At 37.9% G+C, this 25777-nt stretch overlaps 3 protein-coding genes across 10 annotated transcripts in view; all 3 read right to left on the reverse strand.

The window, feature by feature from the left end:
• spire1a (spire-type actin nucleation factor 1a) overlaps positions 1 to 3265 on the reverse strand; it is a 52577-nt gene extending 49312 nt beyond the window's left edge. For all 5 annotated transcript variants that reach the window (XM_037535427.1, XM_017693356.2, XM_017693345.2 and 2 more), the window contains exon 1: positions 2757 to 3265. In XM_037535427.1, coding sequence (XP_037391324.1) covers positions 2757 to 3066 — 310 coding nt within the window. In that variant the 5' untranslated portion in view covers positions 3067 to 3265. The remainder of the gene's footprint in view (positions 1 to 2756) is intronic.
• A 3632-nt stretch (positions 3266 to 6897) lies between these two features.
• si:ch211-215i13.3 (brain and acute leukemia cytoplasmic protein) lies at positions 6898 to 9047 on the reverse strand. The gene is made up of 3 exons (XM_017692591.2): positions 8701 to 9047; positions 7827 to 7966; positions 6898 to 7553 (listed from the first exon to the last, which is right to left on the reverse strand). The coding sequence occupies exons 1-3, from the start codon at positions 8888 to 8890 to the stop codon at positions 7389 to 7391; spliced, it is 495 nt and encodes a 164-aa protein (XP_017548080.1). The 5' UTR covers positions 8891 to 9047; the 3' UTR covers positions 6898 to 7388.
• Positions 9048 to 11140: 2093 nt separating this feature from the next.
• Positions 11141 to 25553, reverse strand: atp6v1c1b (ATPase H+ transporting V1 subunit C1b). 4 transcript variants are annotated; one of them, XM_017693383.2, is made up of 13 exons: positions 25486 to 25553; positions 24382 to 24550; positions 22607 to 22674; positions 21839 to 21924; positions 21240 to 21334; positions 20289 to 20380; positions 20076 to 20174; positions 19130 to 19198; positions 17805 to 17897; positions 17602 to 17695; positions 13242 to 13339; positions 13008 to 13131; positions 11141 to 12924 (listed from the first exon to the last, which is right to left on the reverse strand). In XM_017693383.2, exons 2-13 carry the CDS (start codon positions 24511 to 24513, stop codon positions 12829 to 12831), a joined length of 1146 nt encoding a protein of 381 aa, XP_017548872.1. In that variant the 5' UTR covers positions 24514 to 24550; positions 25486 to 25553; the 3' UTR covers positions 11141 to 12828. The 4 variants fall into 4 exon arrangements, with proteins under 4 accessions (XP_017548872.1, XP_017548864.1, XP_017548855.1 ...); XM_017693375.2 differs by lacking the exon at positions 25486 to 25553 and adding an exon at positions 25283 to 25377; XM_017693366.2 differs by lacking the exon at positions 25486 to 25553 and adding an exon at positions 25174 to 25298.
• Between the last annotated feature and the right edge of the window lie 224 nt (positions 25554 to 25777).

Below are 25777 nucleotides of genomic sequence, written 5' to 3' on the forward strand. Positions count from 1 at the left end.
ACTGCTCCCACAAAGTTGGGAGCATGAAATTGTCCAAAATCTCTTGGTGCTGAAGCATTAATCAAATCAAATCAAATTTATTTGTATAGCGCTTTTTACAACGGATGTTGTCACAAAGCAGCTTTACAGAATTTCAGAAAAGACAAAGTTTCAACAGTACTGTAAGAATGTACAGAAACCCCCCAGTGGGCAAGCCGTGAAAGAATGAGTTCTTTTCACTGGAACTAAGGGGCCGAGCCAAACTCCTGAACAACAACCCCACATCATAATCCCTCCTCCACCAAACTTTACACTTGGCACAATGCAATCAGACAAGTACCGTTCTCCTGGCAACCTCCAAACCCAGAGTCATCCATTGAGCTAAGAGCTAACCCATTCTTTCACAAATGTTTGCAGAAGCCGTCTGCATGCCTAGGTGCTTTTTATACACCTATGACCATGGAAGTGATCAGAACATCTGTATTCAATGATTTGGATAGGTGAGTGAATACGTTTGGAAATATAGTGTATCATGATATTACAATTTTCTGAGGTTTGAGAAGTTTGAACAGATTAAAAAGACAAAAAAGAACCGGTGATCCCATGTTTAAGAAAAAAAAACTATAGAAAACCATAAATACAGTACTTACTTTCTTTAATGTCACACAAAATGTACTTTACTATATCCAATTAAACAGGCCTGATTATGCTCTTTTTGTAATTATATATGTATTTGTTTAGCGTTCTTCAAATACTAATTATATACTAATAATCCATAACATGCTCAGAGAAGTATATAGTGATGTAATTTCAAAGATGGAAAAAAGGTGGAAAAAAGCCAGCACTTCTGGTCTACAGTGAAAGATTCATTCCCAAGTGTTTTTACACACCATTATCCCACACTCATTCACATAGAACTTGTGACTCAGATCACTGGTTTGGCATATTATTTAAACTGACATACTGTCCCTGAACTCTGGTCCCAAGAAGTCGGCCTTCAATGACTTACTTCAGGCCTTATGACTAGCCAGGCTAATCCATTCCTGCCTCTAATTAAAAGCCTTTTTTAATCCTTGAAGGCTGCTGTCTTTGAAAAATGAACCAGGTCTTGAGCTGTTGTACTTCAAGTGAATATGCTTTAAAACCCACATAAGATTTTTATTAAAGGAAGAACCTCAAAAATGATGTTTATGTATCCAACAACCATTTATAACACTATTATAATAAATAAACCACTACAGCACTGATATTGATTAGTAAATCACACAATAGGCTATGCCTTAAAGTCACCAAGACAAGGAAAAGTTCTCTCTTCAAGTGATGTGCAATCGCATAACCCAAAACAACTGTAAAACACAATATTTTAAGCAGCTAAATGAGGCCAGTTGTAACTCAAAACAGTTGAATGAAAGCATGGACATGCATGTATTTGCTGGCAAAATACAAAAAGCCAGTTCAAACAATACAGCAGGAATTTGCTGAAAGAAAAAAAAATAGCCTTTGCTCATGACTATATCATTTGGAGGAAGAGGGGATGGGCTAAATTGGCATCGTAGACAAAACTGAAACAAAACTGAAACCAGGACCCTGAGGCAGTATTTGGAAATATGAAACAGTAGTCATTCAATGGGGGGTTGACCATCACTTTCTATCAATGCCATGTAGATAATGGCAAGTTGGTGACAATACAAGGTGTTATTCAATACAATCTCAGCTAAAAGGTTTCTACATAGGACAAGAAAGGTTCTGTGACTTGTAACAGTAGCCATACTCTTTCCTGATGCCATGCAGAGCTGTGTGTAAAATAGTTCTTCAAAGAGCCATACATAAATTCATCATAAGGAAGTACAATTTAACCAACATAGGAATGTTTCAAATGATTCTTAGAGTGGTCATGCTTCTATTTATAACTATTGCCTAAAACTCTTGATTAACCATCAAAGGCTGTCAGTTTTCTCTATGCATAAAAATATAAAATGGTTACTATATATCTTGCCATTATGCCAAGTGATTATATTATTAGAAATAATATAAAAGCATACTAGATCAAATCTTACTACTTTAAGCAAGTGTTTAGTATTTCTACCTTATTACATTCTCATTTTATAATGTGCACGTCCACATCTTTTCATTTTAAGGCCAAAATTGCATGCCTAAAGTGCCATAAAGCCATAAAGCCCTACACACACTGAACATTTCATCATCTAGAAATGAATCACGGTGCAGCACAACAACACGTGGCAGATTTTCTCTCATCTGTATTTCGTTATAGGGAGCACTGTAGAAAGGGCAGCATGTGCGAGACCCCTTTGTGTTGGTCCTGCGGTGAGGTGTCACAGCTGGATCAGTCTCAGCTCCTATTGTTCATAGTAAGAAAGGTGCAGGGTCGCTCACACAGAGCACAGGCCTGCACTGACCTACAGGCTATCCGCAAAACTGATGAGCTCTTACCAAAAAAAAAGAAAAATAAAACAGGGAAAGGAGCTGAAACCTGTAATAATCCTGCTTGGTGTTAAACCTGCAGTCCTTTCTGGAAGCCTGTGTTCGGAGTGATGCAGCCTGGAGTTGTTCACTTTAAATAACGTGGCGGGGGCGGAGTAGCCTGCATACTGAGCATTTTAAAGAAAACAGCCTCACTGCCCACATGCCTATAATATTAAGTAGGTAAGAGCGAATGCAGTGCGTGGTAAATAACCCCTCACCCGACGACCCAAGACCTCTATTTTCATCCATTTAATCCTAAATTAGAGCCAGTCTGGTTAGTATTTTGGGGTTACCTGGGCTGCTCTGGCGGTTTAGGTGAACAGTGCCATCTTTACGGATCCTCACATCGCCGGGTCCCTCGATCCTTCTGGCCGGACTCTTGGCGGATTTAGTCCGGCGTCGAGGCGCTAAGAATCGGCAGCACTGATAACAAACAGCCCACGCTTGTTCTTCGTTAATCGGTTGACTGTAGAGAGTTAAAATTTCCTCCAGAGACAAGGCCTCCGCGGTGTCCTCCGCTCCGTCGGTGATATCTTGGCCAACCGTCGGTGAGATTAGCGTTAACGTCCCTCCGTCGTCGTCGTTGCCTGGCCGCTTGGCCATTTTCTTGTTTCTGTCCTCCGCCGCCGACTTTCCCCCGAAGAGTGTCAGTCGTGGCTCGTTTTTGAGGAGAACGTGGGAGAGGGGTTGTGTACGGTTCGGTCTGTCATTTAGAGAGCTGAAGAAGCCTCCACCACCACCATGACGGCGTTCATTCAGCGCTACTGAAATGCCAGCGCTGTGGACTCCGCGAGCGCGCTGTTGTTTTTTTTTTTTTTAAACCAGTATTCGAACAAGCCCCGCCTCCTGCGCCCTGATTGGTTGGAAATTCATGCTCAGCAGCAGTCTGCTAATCTACATGCTAGATGTACATACAGTGCATATTATATGTAAATATATTGAGAGGTGTGTAATTGGGAAAATGACGGGAGAGGTGCCCCCCTTAAGGACAAGGGGCATTTACTGAAAAAGCAAAACCATTTCCATGCATACATGAAATAAACTGGAACAGCAGATAGTTTGTTTTTATAACTAAGCAATCTTGCTCCACTGGCGGAGCGCAGCGCATCTTTACCTGGGCTAAGAAGGTAAATCTTGCACCTATTTGTCATCTAAGTTTCACACAATGTACAATTTATGTTACTTCTAGTCTTTCCATTTTTAATTGAAAAAGTCGTTAACCTAACCACAAAAAATGTTTTTAAAAGAAACTACTGCCTCTATCTCTTCATGTCGCACTGATTACAATTCATTTTTATAACCTGTAAGAAAATACAAATGCCAGTAAAACTGAAATGTCAGTTTTATCTATTAATTAGTGATTCTTGCTAAATTAACAACAGTAACAACTGAAACCAATACGTTGAAATGGTAAGTGCAAATGATTATTGAACATGACAAAACACATGTAAATGTTCTAACTGTCCAAACTCACATGCTCACAAAAAAAAAAAAAGGTAGCCTAATTCTAGTTAACAGTTGCTATATAAGGCTAACATGTAGTGCTAATGCTAGCCAGTGACCATCTTGGTGTCTTTATCATGAAAATCTAACTGAATAATGTTTTTTGGAACAATGTTCTAAAGGGGGCTTTTTGTCCCTACATCTTTGCCTGGGGGGACTTCTTCCCCCTTACACTCACTCACATAGGTGTAACATAGGGGCAGCCTTCTGGGTTAGGGTTAAGGTTAGGGTTAGGGTTAGGCCACCCCAGTTATGGAAAACTGTACAGTCAACCATTATCAGTCAGCTAAAGCTAAAGCTACTGCACATCAATTTGATGTCACTAAGACATGAAACTAAAATGGGCTGTGGGTGGTGTTCCTGCGAGTTGTGCTACCTTATCAAAATGTTCTACCACAGCACATTTTCATAGGTGTGCTTGTAAATAAAACCTCTAGGTGGGACATTTTGATAGCTTAAAACCTGATCAAAAATGCTATTAATAATATTTTTGGTCAGCTTTTTGTTCAAGTTTTCCTGTTCCACCTTAAATGGTGCAGCAGTTGTGATTAGCTATCACAGAAATCAGAGTGGATATTTCATTTGCATTATTTTCCGCTTTCAACAAACCTGTTTGATTAGACAACAAACTAATCAGACTAATCAGATTTTGACACAATTCACAATCCAGTTTTTAGTAAGCGCCGCAATAGTCAACTTGGTGGTGTGGGATCTCCTGCTGAGCCGGTCCACCTGGTGTCACAGATGCTGAATTTTGCTAATGTCACTTTATAAAATATGGACTTACATAAGCTGGTGTTACATCAAGAGGCTATCACTGCAGTAGCTAAACAGTACCTAATGACAAGCTAGAGCGGATGATGTCATGGCAGACCATCTTGCCAGGGGAAACCACCCAAGTCCCCACAACAGCACACACACACACACACACATATTCTCTAAGCTGCTTCTCCCTCACGGTCGCGGGGGTGCTGGAGCCTATCCCAGCGGTCATTGGGTGGAAGGTAGGATTGAGGACTATATGACTGGATGTCAACTAACTTCCTCCTATTCAACTCAGACTAAACAGATGTTGTTCTTTTTGGTGATGATGATGATGAAAATGGACTCAGGACGACATACATGATGATGATACATGGGGGCTTCTACAAAGAGTGATATGACGGTGTTTTCCACATGAACAAAAACGCTGACAGGCTTTCCACAGTAATCGTGTCTATTTAATCATTTCATTAATTATTCATTAAATAGAGAGAACTTTTCAGGTTTGTTCAGCATGAAAATATTAAAAGTTATTTACAGAATCCTTGTATTTTTATTATTAAATTAAACTTCAGCTTGAATGTAATGCTATGTGTAAAACAGTTTAATAATAGACTAAAGTTTTGAAAATTGAAAGTGGATCTTGTTCTTTGTGCGCCATCTGGTGGACAAACAGAGACTACACATGTGCATCTCTGTTTTTTAACCAAATCTTGAAATTCAGCTAACATGAGTGTTGAAACTGCACTATTTGTAGTTTTGATCACATCAAACATAAATAGATGTAGATTAGATGTAGTATAATAGGAGGTATATATATATATATATATATATATATATATATATTTTTTTTTTTTTTTTTTTTATAGGACTTTTCATGCTGGTGGCATGACAGGTGATAAAACATAGTTATACAAGAAATCATTAGTATTTTTTTAGAATCAGAAGAAAATGAAAAATATCAAATTAGAAGATAAATACCACGAGACGTAGTCTTAGTTAAATACTAAGCTAAAGAGAGACGGTTCTAGACGCTTCTTAAAACTAGTAGCAGAACCTTAAAATCTATCCTGAATGATACAGGCAGCCAGTGCAGTTCTTTTAAAATGGGAGTGATGTGATCTGTTTTGTTTTTGTTAGGATGCGCGCTACTATATTTTGTACGAGTTGTAAAGTATTGTTTTCTAAGGAAGCTCAGTAAGAAAATCATTACAGTGATCAACTCTGTAACAAATGTATGAACAACTCTCTGCATCACTCTGCGATAGAAAAGGCTAAACTCTAAAATGATAAAATCATTTCTCATATCATAAACAGCTCTAATAAGACAGGTCTAACAGGTCTAAGATCATGTTTCGTACTTCAGGTTTGCTATAAGAAGCTAAAGAACCAAGTTTCTAAAAAATCATTTTTCTCCAAGTTTCTGTACCAACGATCAATATTTACATTTTTTCATGATTTAATTGTAGAACATTTTGCGACATGCACTGAGAAATGTCTGACACACAGCTGGTTAGTCTGTCTACAGAGTGTTGATCTTCAGAAGGAATAGAAAATGTATACTCACCGACCACTTTATAAGGTACTCAGTTGTTTGTTAACACAAATAGTTAATCAGCCAATCACACGGCCACAACTCACTGCATTTAGGCATGTAGAGGTGGTCAAGACAACTTGCTGAAGTGCAGGCCGAGCATCAAAATGGGGAAGAAAGGGGATTTAAGTGACTCTGAATGTGGCGTGGTTGTTGGTGCCAGACGGGCTGGTCTGAGTATTTCAGAAACTGCTGATCTACTGGGATTTTCACACACAACCATCTCTAGGACAGAGAACGGTCCGAAAAAGAGGAAATCTCTGAGGAACGTTTCCAACACCTTGTTGAAAGTATGCCACGAAGAATTAAAGCAGTGCTGAAGATAAAAGGGGGTCCAACCTTTTACTAGCAAGGTGTACCTAATAAATAAAAATTTATACTATGCTTCCTAATGACATCATCTAGAGGCGTCATCAACATCACAAACATTTAAAATTAAACGTTTATCAACATCTAAAAAAAATCTAAATATTCATGTCACGTTATGAAATATCGTGATATTATTACATTATCTGTCTATACATTTAAGAAAGACACCAGGCCTACAGCCTAAATAAAAGACCAAGGACAGTACATGCGGCTGCTTAAAGAGTTTGGATGTTTAATAGACATTAAACAAAGGTAACATTACAATAATAACATCAGATCTACTGTATTTTTCAATGTCTGTCATTATGAACCAGTCTAGATTTGCTGGGAGACACTGAATAAATACTAAATATTTAACGCCCACCTTTCAGCCCACCAGGAAAATAAATTAACGAGTAAATAATCATGCATGCAGGTTGCGAAGCCAGCCTCATGCTACTCACAGTATTTTCAGCCCAAGCCCCTTGGATTTGATTAGAGACAATGTGCAAAGCAGCTGGCCCATAACATTAATTAATTAGTTAATTAATTAAATTACACCCCCCCTAAAATAAACCATATTCCAGTCTCCAAACTTGAACAGGATTCTTCAAGTGGCTTAACTTTATCAAGGCACCACAGTAAACCCTCCTGTCAGACTCTACACTGGGGATCATCTTAGTCTTTAACTTTCCTTTGCCTTGGCTGCATTACCAGCTCATTTAACTTGACTGAACCCCTTTGCATTGCTGTCCTTGTCATGTGCGGCTGAACTCTCGCCGTTCGGCATCGCTGAGTGTGAGGCCACCTCACTGCCTGATGAAGTATCCTTTGAGGGAACAGTCACATCCTTGGACGTTCTCCACTTTGAGTCATTTGTTTGCTGTAAAAAAACAACACGATGCAATTGTTTCAAATGATCAGGAAGCTGCCGCATCTTTCTGCCAATCAAACGTGGACACAGCTGCTCCTCTGTGCAAATCATCAGTTTACTTGGAGCTCATTACACCCGTTATGTGTTCTGCACACTGCCAAAGCACATAGACAAAACGCTGCCAAAGCTTTCACATCATCCATTCCCTTCCCTCCTTCATTGCACATCATTAAAGTGACACTTCTTCAAATTCAGAAATGCTAAAGAAAGAGTAAAAACTACCTCCGGGCAGCCACGGCGAGACCTTCTCTGCTGATTTGTGCAGGTGCTGGAGGCCAGCGGCTGCTTCCCACACTGTGTGCCTGCATTCACCATCCGCCTCTCTTTGAAAGAGAGAGAAGATCGAGGCTCTACGCCTCTGCCTATGGAGCAAGTAAACAAACAGCACTTAATGACTAAGCCTAACACCACACGTCCACATGAGAGACACCACAGAAACAAAACAGAAGCACGAAGGGGAGGTTTTCATAAAGTAGGATTTCACATTTAGTCGGTTAACCAAAACTTAAGCCTATCTGACACTGAATGAAGGGGTGCGTTCCTACTGGACAGTCCTCAGTTGGGGTTTCAGTTATCCACCTGACTGAGAAATCCAGTTTTGTGAATAAGCCTCTATGATTGGTCAGTTACCTGGACAACCCAAGTCCAAACTGTGCACTGTCCATTAGGAATGTCTCTTATCTCTCCTATGGACTTAACATATGCTTAAGTTATCTAGACAACCAAGACGTTCTTTGTGAATTAGCCCCCATAACTTGTCAGTTAGCTGGATAACTTAAGCCCAACGTCCTTTATCTCTCGAGGACAGACTTCATATTTGGCTAAGTGAGAAATCCTGTGAAACCTCTCGCAGTTAGCTGCATAACTAAAGCCCAAAGTGAGGATTTCCAATAGGAATGCCCCTCATATCTCCCATTGCACAGACCTGACATCTGGCTTAAGTTATGTGACTAACTAAGAAATCCTGCTTTGTGCAACACCCTACAGAAAAGCACTCACCCACAGCTTACACGAGCACCGCATAATAACGTCTGCATGCACATTCACACTCCCACATATCAGGTCACTGATCAAGACCCTTTGAGATCCAGGCTACCTGCCACCGTGCTGTTCTCCTTCGAGGCCCCTCCGCTTTCCCCTCCGCAGCCCGCGTGGCTCTTGCTGCTGCTGCCGCCATTAGGCGTTTCAGCCTCGGTGCTGGTGAGCCATGTCGACTCGGTCTCTCTGGTCCAGCTCTCCGGATAGCGCGGTTCGATGGCATCTGCTCGGCTTCCACCGCAACCCATCGGCGAGCGAGCAAAGAGAGCAAAGCCTTAACCAGCACTCAGATCATGTGAGCTCCGCGGTGGGGTCAGTGAGTGGTCCTCCTCCAGAGCTCCAGTGTATCTAACACTGTACACGACCACCACAGTGACCAGGCTGAACTGAGCATCGCTGCTGCGTCACTGAGGGCGGAGCTGCGAGAGAGATGGGCTAAATCTGACCCCAGAGCATCTTTCTCCTCATCCCTCCCTGGCTGAAGGTAAAGTGGCCTATTTACTTATAAAGCTTTTAAAAGTAGCTTTTATAGTTATTGTGTCATTTCACACGGTTTCATGAGCAGTTATGTGTTTTAATTGTGTTTATTTATTTAATTTTAAAAATGTTTTGCTGTGTATCACTTTTTCACCTGTTATTACTATTTTATTTATTTATTTTTATTTATTTAAGTGTTGTTGTTTTTTTTTATCTTACTTTCGTTTCGTGAACAATGCTTTTATTTTCTCTAGTTTGGTTTCTTTTCTAATGGGACTTTTATTTGAGTTTAAAGCACATTATTGCCTATGGTGTATAAATAAAGCTTTATTATTATTATTATTATTATTATTATTATTATTATTATTATTATTAGCAACAACGTTGCACTACAGTCATGCTTATAAGTTTACATGCCCCTGGCAGAATTTGTCAGACATTTACCATTTTTCAGAAAATACGAACAAAACACATCTCCTATTCATCATCACAGAAATGTTAATACATCATATTAGTCATAATACCTGAAATCACAGTCTTATTGTCTGAACTCTTTTGATTAAAAGCGCTGGGTGTGGTCTTCTTGTTTAGCTTAACTCAGTATTTGACTGAAGTGGAACTGTAGTGATTTGATAATGGGGCCCACTGAGTTTTTAGGATGGTGGTGTAGTTAGATGACGTCATTCTTCCTGTCCTCTTGTTGGTGAGGTGTGATGTACTACAAGCTTAAAACAAGTGATTTCCAATAGTAGAGCAGAAGATGGTTTGAAAGTATTAGATTTTATTGATACTATTAATGCCCTTAGAATTAGATGTCTCCTAAATCCAAATTCAGCGTGGCTTTTCATCCCCACTCACATTTTTAACAAGATTGCCTTTTCTTTTAAAATGTAATTACTTGCCAAATAAGCCCCCAATTTCTCTCTCCAGGTTTCATCAGCAAGCTCTTCTTGCTTGGAAGTTGTGCTTAGTGCACAGTTTCTTCCCCCATAGAACCCTTTGATGGAATAACTCTGAAATGACTATTAGGAATGCGTCCTTGTTCTTTTCTAAATAGTTTTAAAGAAATATTAATAATATTCCTTCTTTATTTGACTATTCTGGAAAAGTGTTCTCTCATGATCAATTCATGGATTCCAAGTCCCCTTTAAAGAATGTAATGCCTTGATTAGAGCTATTCCTGATGGCCTCAGTCATCTTGTAAAATGTTGCTTTTTTAATAATACTGAAATTATGCTACCCTCATTGCTTTTGGGTGGTATAAATATACTTGAAAAAATGTGATAAACATATTCAACAAAGTCTTCAACAAAGAAACAAAAGTTCCCCTAGGGGTAAGTTTAATTGGATGTCCTTTACTGAGGATATCAGTTGGAAAAGGGCGTGGCTTGTGCCTCATAAATGCTGTATGTCCAATAAGATCAAAGAAGCTGGCTTTAAAATTTTATATATAATACACCCTGTGAATTCTGTTATTTCCATGTTTGTTGATATTAATAGCTTTTGCTCCGTCTGGGGATCTGCTGATGAAACTTATTGATGAGACTCACCTATTCTTTCAGTATGAGAGAACGTATGACTTCTGGCCTGACTTATTCCTTTAATCTCAAAGATATTATTTGTTACTACAATAACTTTACTAACAAGCCTCTTGCGTATATTGTTATTTTTTTCATTCTACATGCTAAATTATTTATTCATAAACAGAAGTTTTCAAATTCTCAGCCAATCCTGTCCCTCATTTTAATGGAATTTAAATCACTACTCCAGTCCTTATATCCTGTAGAAACTAAGAAAAGTAATAGATTCCTGAATTTCTATGACCAGCTTTATGAAGAGACACTTGTTCTGATTTTATATATATTGGTATATTCTTTAAATAAAATTATATATAAATAAGAGATGTGATTTACTATGTTATTGTTCTGTATTACAGTGAATAGCATCACTGACTAATACCCATAAAATGAGATATGCTGTGGAACTGGGTGTGTTTTGCTGTTCTAAAATAAAGAGGAAAATTATTTTTGTATGTTTATTGATCTTTCTAACATCAACGATCACTGTTGTGTTTCAATATAAATAAATTTTGACCTCACAGATGACAGACAAGACATTGAGATATTGGCTCTAGACAGCAAAATCAAACAGAATCACTAATTCTACAAATACACAACAAACACTGGAATCACAAGGAGACATTATAATCAAAAGCCTGACTGAAACAGCACCTTTTGAGAGAAAAACATGATATCAGTCTCAGGTTGTGTGTCAGACCATAACACAGTAGCAGAGCACTGAATGTTAGTGCCAAGATTATTCTTCTGCTGTAAACACGTGAAATCTGTTGAAACATACCAAGCAGACCCTGAAGCTCTGTGACTCAAAAACGGCGACATGCCCGTGTGATACATTCGACAATGTCAGGAATGAGATGATTGAGATTTGTGGGGGAAGAAAGTGTGGTGAACAAGAAAGTACAAATAATACAGGAATAGTTCTATATTTTAGAGTGAAATATGCTTTTTTTCTTAGAGTAATCACATGTTGCCAGTCAGTTCAGTGATTTCTTACGTCACTCAATGGAGGTTAAAAGTACATGTGAGAATTAAGCTTCAAAATGACCAAATAGGCCTGTTTCCAATCTGCCAAGGTGCTAATATATCAAAACGTTGTTGTAGTGGGTTTACTGCATTCAAACTGATTTGAAAAGGAGTATGTGTGCTGTCAATACGGCCGTTTTCTTTTCTTCATAGTCGATCACAACAAAATACAAGTTTTCATGTTAAGAGTGCACATGAGGGGCAAGGCATGTAGTGAAGGATATGAAGGCAATAAAGTTATGGATCTTTAAAAAAAAAAACTATAGTATAAGAAAAATCTTATATTTTGCATTTTTAAAGTAGCCTGTTTTTGCTTTGATGTCAACTTTATGCACTCTTCACATTCTCTCAAGCAACTTCATGAGAAACCCTCTCAAATGCTTTTCCAACAGGCATGCAGAGGTTCCACATATCATCACCTTCAAACAAAATCTTGCACGTCCAAAAAAGTAACTTCATAAAAGAAGGAAAAAAAAAAACCTTTTCAACATTCGGTATAACAAGATCTGATTCCAAGTCATTCTGAAACATTTATATTGGTCCATTAATCATGAAATTCTGACACAAAGTAAAGGACAGTTGGCATTTTCAAATTATGTAGAGAAAAAAAAAAAAAAAAATGGAGATATAGATTTTGTTCAGCGATGATAATGTTAAGACTTTGTTGGTGCCTGAAAATGACTTTTTAGAGTACACTCCAAAAAGAACATAAGTGTTTATAATTTGCATTTTGGAAATAATTGTTATGTCAGTGGACAAGGGGTAGTGACAGATGATGTGAACCTACAGGTATTGTAAGTATGACATTATACAACATACCTTGAGTAAACACCTGTTAAATGTGTATGACATTAAAAGTCATAAGCCAATTTAAATAAGAGTTTTGCAGACTTGAAACAGGCAATATTTTAAGACTGGACACATGTATGTCCTCTGTGAACTCTGTGAGCCCCTATGACTCTTTGTTAGAGAAAACCTCTAAAAAAAAAAAAAAAAAGAACATCATTTATTAAAATAAACATCATATGTCACTCAAAGACACTGAAGCATTCCTGTAATGCTGAAATTCCCTGTGTCCCATGGATGTAGAATGTGCTGGTGCAGCTCTATTTAAAATCAAGAAGGTTGCAGTCAATCTTGTAATAAACGTAGGGGTAATATTCCTGCTGGCTCAGGTTCAGACCAGGGATATCCATGGAGGCCTGCAAGGGAAAGCAGGAGAAGTTAGAAAAACACTGCAGTTTAGTATCTTAGACTACAAGAATGGATTTCCATGTTTACTCACATCAATAATAGCAGCACTGCCGTCCAGATGTTTATAGAGCTCATGCAGGACCTCCCGCAGCTTCTTTATGTTCTTCTTATTGGTCTGCAAAAGCATAGCTTGGAAGTTGACTGGTAATCCATACCTACAGAGTTCAGATTAGAGGGACTAAGGTGTGAATCTTCACATGGATTCGTTAATAAATACAATGCATTAACAAACACATATAGCTTCATAATTCATTCATCACCACACCTCAAGACAGACTCTGTAAAAACTCTGAGAGCCTTGATGTGGATCCATGCGATAAAAGCTTCACTGAAGTTCACTTTCAGCCACCGTACCAGAGGCCCCTGGAGACAAATGAAAAGCCAGGTTTGTTCCTTGAACACAACACTTTCTCAATTCAGTCTAATATTAACATAAACATAACTCAAAGGTCAAAGCTCAAGTATTTGATTGGACATGATTTTACATTGTGGGTCCTCAGCAGTGCCACTGTAAAAGGATTTAAGTGATGAAAGTACCATTTATTTTACAGAGAGAGTCAGGGTAACGCAATTTCACCACAGGACATCGTTTATGACTGATTCACACAGGATAAGACATCACAATATAAATTATGACTACTAGATTTACACATTATCTTCACTCCAAAAATAAGTGTAAAAAAAAAAAGTAAACACTTAAAAACTTGCTATTTTTTCATTGTACCTAAATATTTAGCTAGCTGTCTTAAGTTAATGCAACATGTCAGTTAGCATTTTCATACACTTGGGAATTTGCAGCCAACATTCATCTTTGCTGCATAAATCATATCAGTAATTTTTAGTTTTAATGTTTAATGTTGAACACAAGCAATGTTGATGTAAGATAATACATGAAGAGTGATTTGAGCCGCAGAACACAAAAGTCTATACTTCCTCGAGTGCCTTTATACTTAAGAAAAAACATGAACATTTCTTTTCCACAGGAGATGATAGCATTTTTACTGACATTGCAGTTTGCTAATATGACCTGGGGTTAATTCTACAGTTTGTTACATAGTACAGGATTAATATAACCTGGAAATATTTCTGTGTTTCATTTTATAATACAGGATTAATATAACCTGGTATTATTTCTGCATTTTGTTTTATAGAACAGGATTAATAAAATGTGGGTTTATGTCTACAAACATTTTATAACACAGGTGTAACGCGACCTGGGAATATTTCTATAGTTTGTTTTATAGCACAGGTGTAACGCGACCTGGGAATATTTCTATAGTTTGTTTTATAGCACAGGATTAACGCGACCTGGGAATATTTCTATAGTTTGTTTTATAGCACAGGATTAACGCGACCTGGGAATATTTCTATAGTTTGTTTTATAGCACAGGATTAACGCGACCTGGGAATATTTCTATAGTTTGTTTTATAGCACAGGATTAACGCGACCTGGGAATATTTCTATAGTTTGTTTTATAGCACAGGATTAACGCGACCTGGGAATATTTCTATAGTTTGTTTTATAGCACAGGATTAACGCGACCTGGGAATATTTCTATAGTTTGTTTTATAGCACAGGATTAACGCGACCTGGGAATATTTCTATAGTTTGTTTTATAGCACAGGATTAACGCGACCTGGGAATATTTCTATAGTTTGTTTTATAGCACAGGATTAACGCGACCTGGGAATATTTCTATAGTTTGTTTTATAGCACAGGATTAACGCGACCTGGGAATATTTCTATAGTTTGTTTTATAGCACAGGATTAACGCGACCTGGGAATATTTCTATAGTTTGTTTTATAGCACAGGATTAACGCGACCTGGGAATATTTCTATAGTTTGTTTTATAGCACAGGATTAACGCGACCTGGGAATATTTCTATAGTTTGTTTTATAGCACAGGATTAACGCGACCTGGGAATATTTCTATAGTTTGTTTTATAGCACAGGATTAACGCGACCTGGGAATATTTCTATAGTTTGTTTTATAGCACAGGATTAACGCGACCTGGGAATATTTCTATAGTTTGTTTTATAGCACAGGATTAACGCGACCTGGGAATATTTCTATAGTTTGTTTTATAGCACAGGATTAACGCGACCTGGGAATATTTCTATAGTTTGTTTTATAGCACAGGATTAACGCGACCTGGGAATATTTCTATAGTTTGTTTTATAGCACAGGATTAACGCGACCTGGGAATATTTCTATAGTTTGTTTTATAGCACAGGATTAACGCGACCTGGGAATATTTCTATAGTTTGTTTTATAGCACAGGATTAACGCGACCTGGGAATATTTCTATAGTTTGTTTTATAGCACAGGATTAACGCGACCTGGGAATATTTCTATAGTTTGTTTTATAGCACAGGATTAACGCGACCTGGGAATATTTCTATAGTTTGTTTTATAGCACAGGATTAACGCGACCTGGGAATATTTCTATAGTTTGTTTTATAGCACAGGATTAACGCGACCTGGGAATATTTCTATAGTTTGTTTTATAGCACAGGATTAACGCGACCTGGGAATATTTCTATAGTTTGTTTTATAGCACAGGATTAACGCGACCTGGGAATATTTCTATAGTTTGTTTTATAGCACAGGATTAACGCGACCTGGGAATATTTCTATAGTTTGTTTTATAGCACAGGATTAACGCGACCTGGGAATATTTCTATAGTTTGTTTTATAGCACAGGATTAACGCGACCTGGGAATATTTCTATAGTTTGTTTTATAGCACAGGATTAACGCGACCTGGGAATATTTCTATAGTTTGTTTTATAGCACAGGATTAACGCGACCTGGGAATATTTCTATAGTTTGTTTTATAGCACAGGATTAACGCGACCTGGGAATATTTCTATAGTTTGTTTTATAGCACAGGATTAACGCGACCTGGGAATATTTCTATAGTTTGTTTTATAGCACAGGATTAACGTGACCTGGGAATATTTCTATAGTTTGTTTTATAGCACAGGATTAACGTGACCTGGGAATATTTCTATAGTTTGTTTTATAGCACAGGATTAACGTGACCTGGGAATATTTCTATAGTTTGTTTTATAGCACAGGATTAACGTGACCTGGGAATATTTCTATAGTTTGTTTTATAGCACAGGATTAACGTGACCTGGGAATATTTCTATAGTTTGTTTTATAGCACAGGATTAACGTGACCTGGGAATATTTCTATAGTTTGTTTTATAGCACAGGATTAACGTGACCTGGGAATATTTCTATAGTTTGTTTTATAGCACAGGATTAACGTGACCTGGGAATATTTCTATAGTTTGTTTTATAGCACAGGATTAACGTGACCTGGGAATATTTCTATAGTTTGTTTTATAGCACAGGATTAACGTGACCTGGGAATATTTCTATAGTTTGTTTTATAGCACAGGATTAACGTGACCTGGGAATATTTCTATAGTTTGTTTTATAGCACAGGATTAACGTGACCTGGGAATATTTCTATAGTTTGTTTTATAGCACAGGATTAACATGACCTGGGAATATTTCTATAGTTTGTTTTATAGCACAGGATTAACATGACCTGGGAATATTTCTATAGTTTGTTTTATAGCACAGGATTAACGTGACCTGGGAATATTTCTATAGTTTGTTTTATAGCACAGGATTAACATGACCTGGGAATATTTCTATAGTTTGTTTTATAGCACAGGATTAACATGACCTGGGAATATTTCTATAGTTTGTTTTATAGAAGGTAAAAGCCTCCAAAGTCTTTACTGACATGGTAGCATGCAGTCCAAAGAAATGACCTACATGGTGGACTCACACAGGACTAAAATCACTGAAATCTTGTCTGTTCACCAGTAATATACATTCTATTCAACATCACAATAACTATAGATGTACATGAATACAACATTTTTTTGTTTCAAAAAAGTAGTTAGTTAAAAGAAGCTAGCTAGAAGAACACATTTCTCCCCAGTGTTCCCAGCAATCACATATACTTGTTAAATTCCAACATTAGCACAGTTGATTTAAAGTAATGAAGGACTGATTAGACAAAACAGACACTGGAGGACAACTACAAATAACACAGAGCTTCTTCAATTCTAGAAATGTTTAATACTTACTGTATAAAATGTTCTATGTATTTACTGTAATATTAATGTTTTTTTTTACTTACTGCCTGGATAAATAGCATTTTAAATATAATTTTCTAAAACCTTTGTACAGTACTGCATAGATACACCAGATGTATATATTTCTACATCATAGTTTTAATCAAATTTTATTTACTTCTATTGTATCTATGCTGAAGAGACAGCTACATGTTCCAGCAGCAGTTTAATATAGTGTTATCTTATCTATACTTTTGTGTTTGCTGACCTTTGCATTATTTGGTTTGTGTATGTATCTGGCCTTAAAGGGAAGGGATAGAAAACATGAAAAGGATATGAAGGAAGCAAATGATACAGAGTATATAAAATAGGGGACCATATACTGAAGCTTTTGTGTGTAAAAACCCTACAATGTTTTGACTGTGAACTGTTTTGAACATTTTGTCTGGTGCATATTAACCTGTGTACACTGTGTTCTTGTATATAGTGATAAGATCAAGTGATGCAGAAAGCGTTATCATACAAACTGCTTCTTTTTGTCTGTAGAGAGTCGAGTCAACTCCTCTTTGTCTGCCTTCATCTCCTCTTCATTATACTGGAAGTCACGCACAATAAACCTGCCATGAAGAATAACACCAGTTAGCCTTTCCCTCTCTGTGTACAAAAAGGCTGTATGAATAGCACAAAATAGGATTCTGTTATGTTATTGGCTCAAGAGAGACTCACTTGTTTTCCCTGGATTTGAGTTTGAAGTCATCTATGGCCTTTCTAAAGAGAGTGACGCTGAACAGTCCACTGTCCTGGTCTTCAAACAGCAGACTGTGAGAGAAAAAGATGTTCACCAAAGAAATTACAAAAGGCTAATGCACAAGTGGATTCATACACCAGCACTGCAGTAAAAAGAAGCAAATGCATCAAACTCGGAAAGCAGATTAAACTGTCAAGACAATGGCAAAAAACAGAGGCCTAAAACCAAATTACGACATGCAAGCATAAAATACTGCACTGCACTGTGTCCAAATGTCTTTAGACACTTTTAATAGTGAATTTCAGCTACTTTAAGGCGCAAGCATTGCTGACACAGCTTGTATAATTTCCCATGCCAAGCGTCAGCTAGAGAGATATAAGGCCCCCCCAGAACTGGGCTGTGGAGTAGTGAAACTGTATTCTCTGAACTAATGGAGCTCCATCCACAATCATCTAACATGCTCTTGTGGCTGAACACAATCCAATCCTCACAGCAATGGTGCAACATCTAGTGTAACCCTCCCAACCCCTCCCAGAAGAGTATATGCTGTTACTGCAGCAAATAGGGGACAAACTGCACATTAACACCCCTGATTTTAGAAGAAACTTTTGGACATATGATCTATCCATCACAATAATAGGGAACAGAAAAGCAGAGAAACAAAACAAAAAAAATCATTATTGTGATAATTTTTTAAAATTGTGATAATGTAGTTTTCTAAGCATATCATGGATATTGTCAGCACTTGAAGAACACTGAACTGCACGTTTCATTACAACCACTGCATAATTAGCTCTGTTTAACTGATTTTAGTGCAGTGAAGTATGTTAAATGTCAAGTAAAAGTCATTCTAAATATTGCTCAATGACTATACAATCACCAAACAACTCAAAATCAGTCACTTCTGAATGATCTAACTCTGCATCCAAAGAGGAGCAGGACTTTTCCCTGATAGAGGTCTGCATGTGTCTGTTTCTGTGAGTGCATGAGTGCACGGGGTTGAAGCCCTTGTTATTGTGTTAGTCACCACGGCCACACGGAGAGGATGATAATTGGTTTCCATAGATACTGGGATGGCTGATCACATAGGTCAACCTGTCTGTTCCCCCATAAAAGGGCCAGAAATACAAAGTATAAAAACACAAAGATTGCATTACATGATTTGAACTGAGCCCTATGTTCTTTTTGAGGGCTGCACTGTCGTCTAAGTAACTGAATTCAAAAATAAAGGTAACAGAACAAAAGGCCATCTTTATTTGTGTGAAAACAAATGAGACATGAAGGTAGGTTGTGAATCACCTACTTGGAAGATCGTGGAACCACCATTTCAGAGAGGGTTTCATATGTCTTCTGCCAGTCAGGGTAACTTGCTCTGTAAAATTAAGCAATGATCATTTTATAACAGCCACAGCAAAACTAAAAGAAATGTAAATCTCTGATTTATCATAAATAAAGGTAACAGAACAGAAGACAATCTTTATAATATAAACCTCTGATTTATCGTAAAGAGCACATTTCCTACATTTTTGCCTGCTGAAGTTTACTATACATAACATTTATACATAGTATAGTTTGGTACATAGTATGTACCAAAAACACTCATTATGCGGTTTCACATGAACATTTTCTGTATCCTTAGAATTAACCAGGCTGTTTTTTGTTACTGCACCTTTGTTCTGACTGGCCGCCCTGTATTGTGCCTCCTTCAAAAAGCAGGATGAAACACTCCTTATAACTTTTTGTCAGTATGAATGGACAGAGCTGTTGTAGGCCAAATTTTTGGATATATGCAAATTAGCTGATTCTCATGGAATCTCAACAATGAATTCAAAACGGGCTGTTTTTATAGTTAAGTTTATACGGACCGTACAGACTGAGGAGTAAACAGTGAACAGTATGTTTTGAAACTTTAGTACTTCACATACTACATTCTTATTTAAAAAAGGAAAATTCTGTTTATTATCATAATGGACCCTTAGCGAGATCTGAAATATTTGGATTCAGAATTACAATGGTTATAATCTTTTCTATCCAGAGAAAAATAACCAATTTTCCTTGATTGACTACAATGAACATCAACCCTCCTCTCAGAGGTCTACTAGCTTGAAGGTTATCCAGTGATGGGTCCACAGTGAATGGGACATTCACACTGAAAAATCAGCTTAATGTGAGGAAGACACACATTAAAAGAATTATAACAAAAAACACAAAAAGTTAAAAAAAAACAAAAAAAAAACAACCTCACTTACTTTGGAACAACTACAAGCATAGTAATAAGGTATTCAGAGTCAAGTACAAAGTCCTCTTTCTTCACGATGTCAGCCAAACTCCTTGTCAAAAGGCTCCCCCTAGTGGAAAAAAACATCAAGTTCAGGAGATCAGGGATTGATCATTTCTATATAAGAAGTATAAAAGACAACAAGCACCAGTCTGTAACAACCTAGTAAACTGCTTCGACTTACGCATTCTTTCTCTCCAGGTTCTGCAAGTTGCCCTTTATGCTGTTGTAGGCTGAAGCTCTGGCTTTCAAATCATTGTCTATCTGAGTCACTTGCTATTATAGAAAGAATTAAAAAGAGAGAAGTTTTAAAGTGCTATCTTGGAAAAGGGAAAAAATAAACATTGCAAACTACAAAAAGACTACAACTACAATAAATGTCTAAATGTGTAGGTGTACTTTCTTTCTTTCAAAATATCTTCTCTTCTGGTTCTAAACCGAAATGTGTGAATCCTCATCATTACTTTTAAGGCTGGATATTTAGTCTCTGCTTCACCAGTTGTCATTGCTCAGGTCAGATATAATTTTACTGTACCAAGTTTCACTACCCATCATTAAAACTTATGTATACCATCAACAGTTCTTGACGTGTATCATAAGTGGTGATATATTGAGTAAAAATGACTTGATGGAAAGCCTCCCGCCCGAAGACTGCTGGGATAAGCTCCAGCACCCCCCCGCGACCCTGACGGAGAAGCGGCTTAGAAAATGGATGGATGGATGGATGGATGGACTTGATGGAAACGGCAGTTTGTACACACTTTGTCTTTTTGTTCTTATGGTGTGAAACACAGCCATAAACTAAAAGATAGCTCAACATTAATGATTTATCTGTAAACACACTCATTATTTTTCAGTAAGCACACTCAATTCTCAGAAGTGTTTTATGAAGTTCTCTTGTACAGTCTAATTTGCATATTTTTTGCAATGTTCTAGCTGTTTGCTTGCTTATTTCGATGGCTGGATATAAACCGAGCTAATATCTCTTAAACTTGTTCCTGGTGACACACAGCACTGCACAGTTTCACTATTTCACCGAATCAGTTAATGAGTTGCATCAGGTGTGTTAAATCAAGAAATGCTTGAAACCAGACAGTGTGAGTCACTAATAATAGGTCTGCTCTGTGCTCCTTACCTTTGAGACGATTTCTGAGATGTTCTTCAGGGACTGTTTGATTGGATACTTGGCCATATCCCACTGGAACCTTGTGACGTAGGTGTTTAAATCAACTGCAGGAAAATAAGTATTAACAAAATGGTTAGTATTGTGTCAGCCCCTAGTAGTGGTGGAAAATAAAACGTGTTGTTTCATATCGTATATTGTGTCTTCCGTATGACTGTACCATGACTAGCAGGTTGTCTTGTGGCTACTGTGTTAGCTTGGTGCAAATATGTTAGTTTGGGGCTAAAGCGTTCAACTGGGATGACTTTTGTTTGAAATATTGTGTTTCTATAATGCTGAAAATTAAAACATTAAAATATTCATATAAGCCATACTTATAGCCACTTCTTATTTTTGCTGTATCAAAAAAACACATTGAACTGAAACGCCACTATCATTTTCAATAATGAATCTGCTGAACTGTTGTACCTCTAGTCTTTTGTATTAACATAAGAAGGCTAATGGACCTTCTGCACACCATTGCCTGGCTCCCACAACAGTGCCTGTGTCCCTGTTCAGATTTCTACTGTCTCCTAGAGGCGAACTAGTTTTTATGTTGCACATTCAATTACCTCCATTGGCCAAAAGATTCTCCTGGACTTTATCTCGGCTGTCCTCCAAAACGTCAGACATGTACTGAGCTAACTTCTTCACCACACTGAGGAGATTCAAAATGAACAACTTTGAAAAAAATTAGGAATTACTAAAAAAAAAATAACAATAATAATAATTATTTCACAAACTCTGACATTTTAATACCAGCGAGACAACTTTCATGTGTCCTAGACAACAATCATTTTAACTATCCACACTTTCTGTAAATTGCATAACCATATTTTATTTAACGATGGATAATATTTTTCTCTGGAGTATCTCTGGATGGTTCTTCAAGGGTTATTTAGTAAAGAAAACTGTTATTTTTAGAATAAATCAATACCATGAACACTCAAAGAGCCCTTTGCATGAATAATGGGTTCTTTGCATCATTAAATAGTTCTTCAGATTGATGGACAACGTGCTATGGATAGTTTTACATAGAAAAGGTCTGTAACAACAGAAGAACCCTTTTTTGTGCTATACAGAACCCTTTTCAAAAAGATTCTGTACAGAACCATAGAAAACGCGTTCTCCATCAACCTGAAGAACCCATTAATCATGCAAAGGTGCTTTGAGTGTTCATGCTTCCATATAGCACCATTTTCTTTTTAACTACCCTATGTTCATTTCACCCCCTGCCTCAAAAAAATCATGGTAATAAACATGATTAAAACAAGGGTTTTATAGACCAGGTTATGCAAGTGTTCTATGGACACGAGAGGATCTGTAAATAGAGCCCACACCTTTCAACAAAGGAGTCGAGTTTGGCAAGCTCATCTGACAGACCCACAAGGACATCAAGTGTTCCCACCTATTCGGAAAAACACAACAGCACAATATTGAACAAAACACAATAATACAGTGCGTCCGTTAAGCCACACCACAAAGCGAGCTCAGGATAGTCAGGTTTGAGAGCTGGAAGCACTTAACCCCATTTCTGTGTGTTCCCATGCATTACAAAGACACTCCAGCCAAAATAAACCAAAACCTAACCGTTTAAATCTGTTCTAAACATACCCACTTGTACCTTACAGTCATGCTGCAGTATATTCTAGAGTGAGACTTTCCAGCGTACAGAATAGGAAATTTCACATTCTGATCATTTAATCTGATCATTAAAACTGTTGTAACTCTTATGGCAGTCTGTCATACAACTGTGCTAAATGTCTTCAAATTCTCAATACCATACGGAGAATGGATAACTCCACTGATAAAAATGATTCGGCACATGAGGACAGCAAGTTAAAAGCTGAGGTTAGCAAGTTAGCTAGCTACTCTTAAAGCCAAGTTGTTAGATATGCCAGGGAAACAGTTTTCAAATCTCTCTCGTCCTCTAGATGTGATGTATATTCCTATATATCGCTGTTGTCAGAATAAAACCATGCATCTTCATTTTTGTCATTTTTCATCTTCTGTCATAATTTAAAAATGCCTATTGTCTTTTACATTGTGTGTAAATTTCATAATGAATGGACTAACAGAAATGACCCAAAACTACTTGGAAAAAAAAGTCAATTCCAATGACTTACATTGAAAATAAAGAAGGTTTTTTTCCTTCTCCTGGAAAGTTACTCCATTTTGGAGTTTTGTTCCGACAACAACGATATGCATAATTTTCCTGTGCACATTAATGATCTTCCCAATAGCCACTAAACACGTGACATATTTTCCAAGAAAACAGTGGGAAAAAACACCTTTGCATATTAAACGGACACTCTACTTTAAATACATAAGATTGGTGGTCATTTTTGCTTGTGTCTTGACAGGGAGTCGAACCCTGATATCCCAGGCGCAGGGGAGGGTGTCATACAATGTAGATTTAATATTTACATCCAAGTAAACTGCACTTCTCAGATATTCTTTAACTGAACTGTGTCATCGACAAAGAAAAAGTATCTTGTTCTTGTTCAATTGCCAAGGTAAGAGATACACTAATGACAGCTTTTTTTAATTTATCATCATCTCATTTACACCATTATAGTGTTCTGGGTGTATAGTGTAGTGTTTATATGCTAGCGCCAAATAAAAATGTCTATTTCATGTAAATTAATTGGACAGTAAAGTATAATTAAAATATAAATGAGCCTATAGCTCATCAGGATTGTTTGAGCACCACAGGAATTCCCAAAGGTCGTATGGCATTGTGGCATGCTGCTGGATATTGTATTGCATTGTAGTGGAGAATACCGATGAAGCAAAGTGATATAAAATCATGAATTCAGTCAATCCAGTGAGGCTGCAGGATATGATGAGACAGAATACTGCACTAACATGACAAATAACATTAAACCCTAGTTTTAGGCTGGACTGTCCCTTAATTTACCTGAATAAGAGAAAGACAGGTAGTCAGATGTTAGTCATTGAGCTGATTACATATGGTTACTGAGCTGCTGTAGTTTCTGAGCTGGTTCTAACTGCCCCAAAGTCATCTAACCAAAGAATCTGATCTGTGGTATTCGGCTCTGGAAAGATTTTAAGCATTTTAAACACGAGGAGACACAAAAGGCAGATCATTCACCTTGAGATCTGGAATGGTGAATTTGCTGTTGGTGGACAGGTTGGCGGTGCGAGTAGTGGCTATGTTCATTTTGTCCCATGTCTGCTGACAGGTCTTCTCTCCAGGAGCCGATATCAGCCAGAATTCTGCCATGATTTCACTCAGACAGCACAAAAGGCAAAGGAAATTCCTACAACATTAATCACAATGACAATGTTATTATTTGTGTTGTTGCTGCTGCTGCTGTTGTTGTTGTTGTTGTTGTTGTTGTTGTTATTATTATAAACAATGGCATTAATCTTAAGATTAGGAAGATGAAGCTTTTTAGGCTGCGACTCTTGCATTAAGATCATTGAGAACTACATCTGACGCCTGTACGTTTCCTCATTTATTCCTCAAATAGCAGTCACGAGTTTCCTGATCATAAGGACACCAGCTTCTGCAGCTGCTTCTAACTTACAAACCTCCAGTGCCAATCAAATACAACTCCCAGCAATACGGCTAATACACCTACCGTTCAATATACTACACATAGCTCAGACGCGGCATACTGTGAGACAGTGGGCAAAACAGCCACTTCTAAACACGACAGAGCTACGAGGCTAGTAAACGTGACATTGGCCGGCTTACCCACCTTAAATGGTGCAGCAGTTGCACGAACTGCTACATTATTTAAGGTGGAACGGGAAAATCCAACAAGAAGCTGGCTTCAGCTTCGTGAATGAACTGGTCAATGTCCCTTTTACTAGAAACGCTGCACATGAGCGTCACGAACATGGGATAAGCTGCTGATATTGACGTATTCATACATACCGAATAGGACCGTCACTTCAGTAAAGCATATCACGAGCAAAAATTACAGTGAGGGCTATTTTTGAAAAGAAGTCAGTCAATCTGTGTTTTTAATGCTGCTGTCACTGACCTGCTCTGAGCTCAACACATTCAGTCAGCTGACCTGAACAGGCAGCGTTCACGGACGTGAAATCCTGCGCAAAAGCTGCACCGTGACCAGTGAAGGCAGTTCCGGATAGTGTATTTTATACAATTCGATACTCTTCACGTGTTATTTCACAGAAGTATAGCAAGATCTACAGTATTTCGGCTTTAATATAAATCATCACTTACGCAAAAAAACGGAGAAAGAGGAGCTCTGGAAACACGGCAAAAAGTGAACACACCCAATCGTCCTCTAAATGAAATGCTCCAGTCTGAGCTGAAGCTGTAGATCGCCACCTATGAGTGTGGAGAGATCACAGCCAGTCCTGATGGCAAGCAGATGTACCACTTCTGGCAAACATGTGGCACTGCTGGCCCACTGTGGGCACTGGCAAACATGTGGCATTGCTGGCCCGCTGTGGGCACTGGCAAACATGTGGCACTGCTGGCCCGCTGTGGGCACTGGCAAACGTGGCACTGC

This window comes from Pygocentrus nattereri, chromosome 27, assembly GCF_015220715.1.
Source record: "Pygocentrus nattereri isolate fPygNat1 chromosome 27, fPygNat1.pri, whole genome shotgun sequence".
In the NCBI taxonomy this organism is placed as follows: Eukaryota; Metazoa; Chordata; class Actinopteri; order Characiformes; family Serrasalmidae; genus Pygocentrus; species Pygocentrus nattereri.

What these genes read in the sequence shown, in the direction of transcription:
- si:ch211-215i13.3 (XM_017692591.2), bottom strand. Translation starts at nt 8,890, where the DNA reads ATGGGTTGCGGTGGAAGCCGAGCAGATGCCATCGAACCGCGCTATCCG. An exon ending in GGAGAACAGCACGGTGGCAG is followed by an intron (nt 7,967 to 8,700) that starts GTAGCCTGGATC and finishes CTTGCTCCATAG; the next exon opens with GCAGAGGCGTAGAGCCTCGA. An exon ending in CTCGCCGTGGCTGCCCGGAG is followed by an intron (nt 7,554 to 7,826) that starts GTAGTTTTTACT and finishes GTTTTTTTACAG; the next exon opens with CAAACAAATGACTCAAAGTG.
- atp6v1c1b (XM_017693383.2), bottom strand. Translation starts at nt 24,513, where the DNA reads ATGGCAGAATTCTGGCTGATATCGGCTCCTGGAGAGAAGACCTGTCAG. An exon ending in TCTCAGAAATCGTCTCAAAG is followed by an intron (nt 20,381 to 21,239) that starts GTAAGGAGCACA and finishes TTTCTATAATAG; the next exon opens with CAAGTGACTCAGATAGACAA. An exon ending in ATGCTTGTAGTTGTTCCAAA is followed by an intron (nt 19,199 to 20,075) that starts GTAAGTGAGGTT and finishes TTAATTTTACAG; the next exon opens with AGCAAGTTACCCTGACTGGC.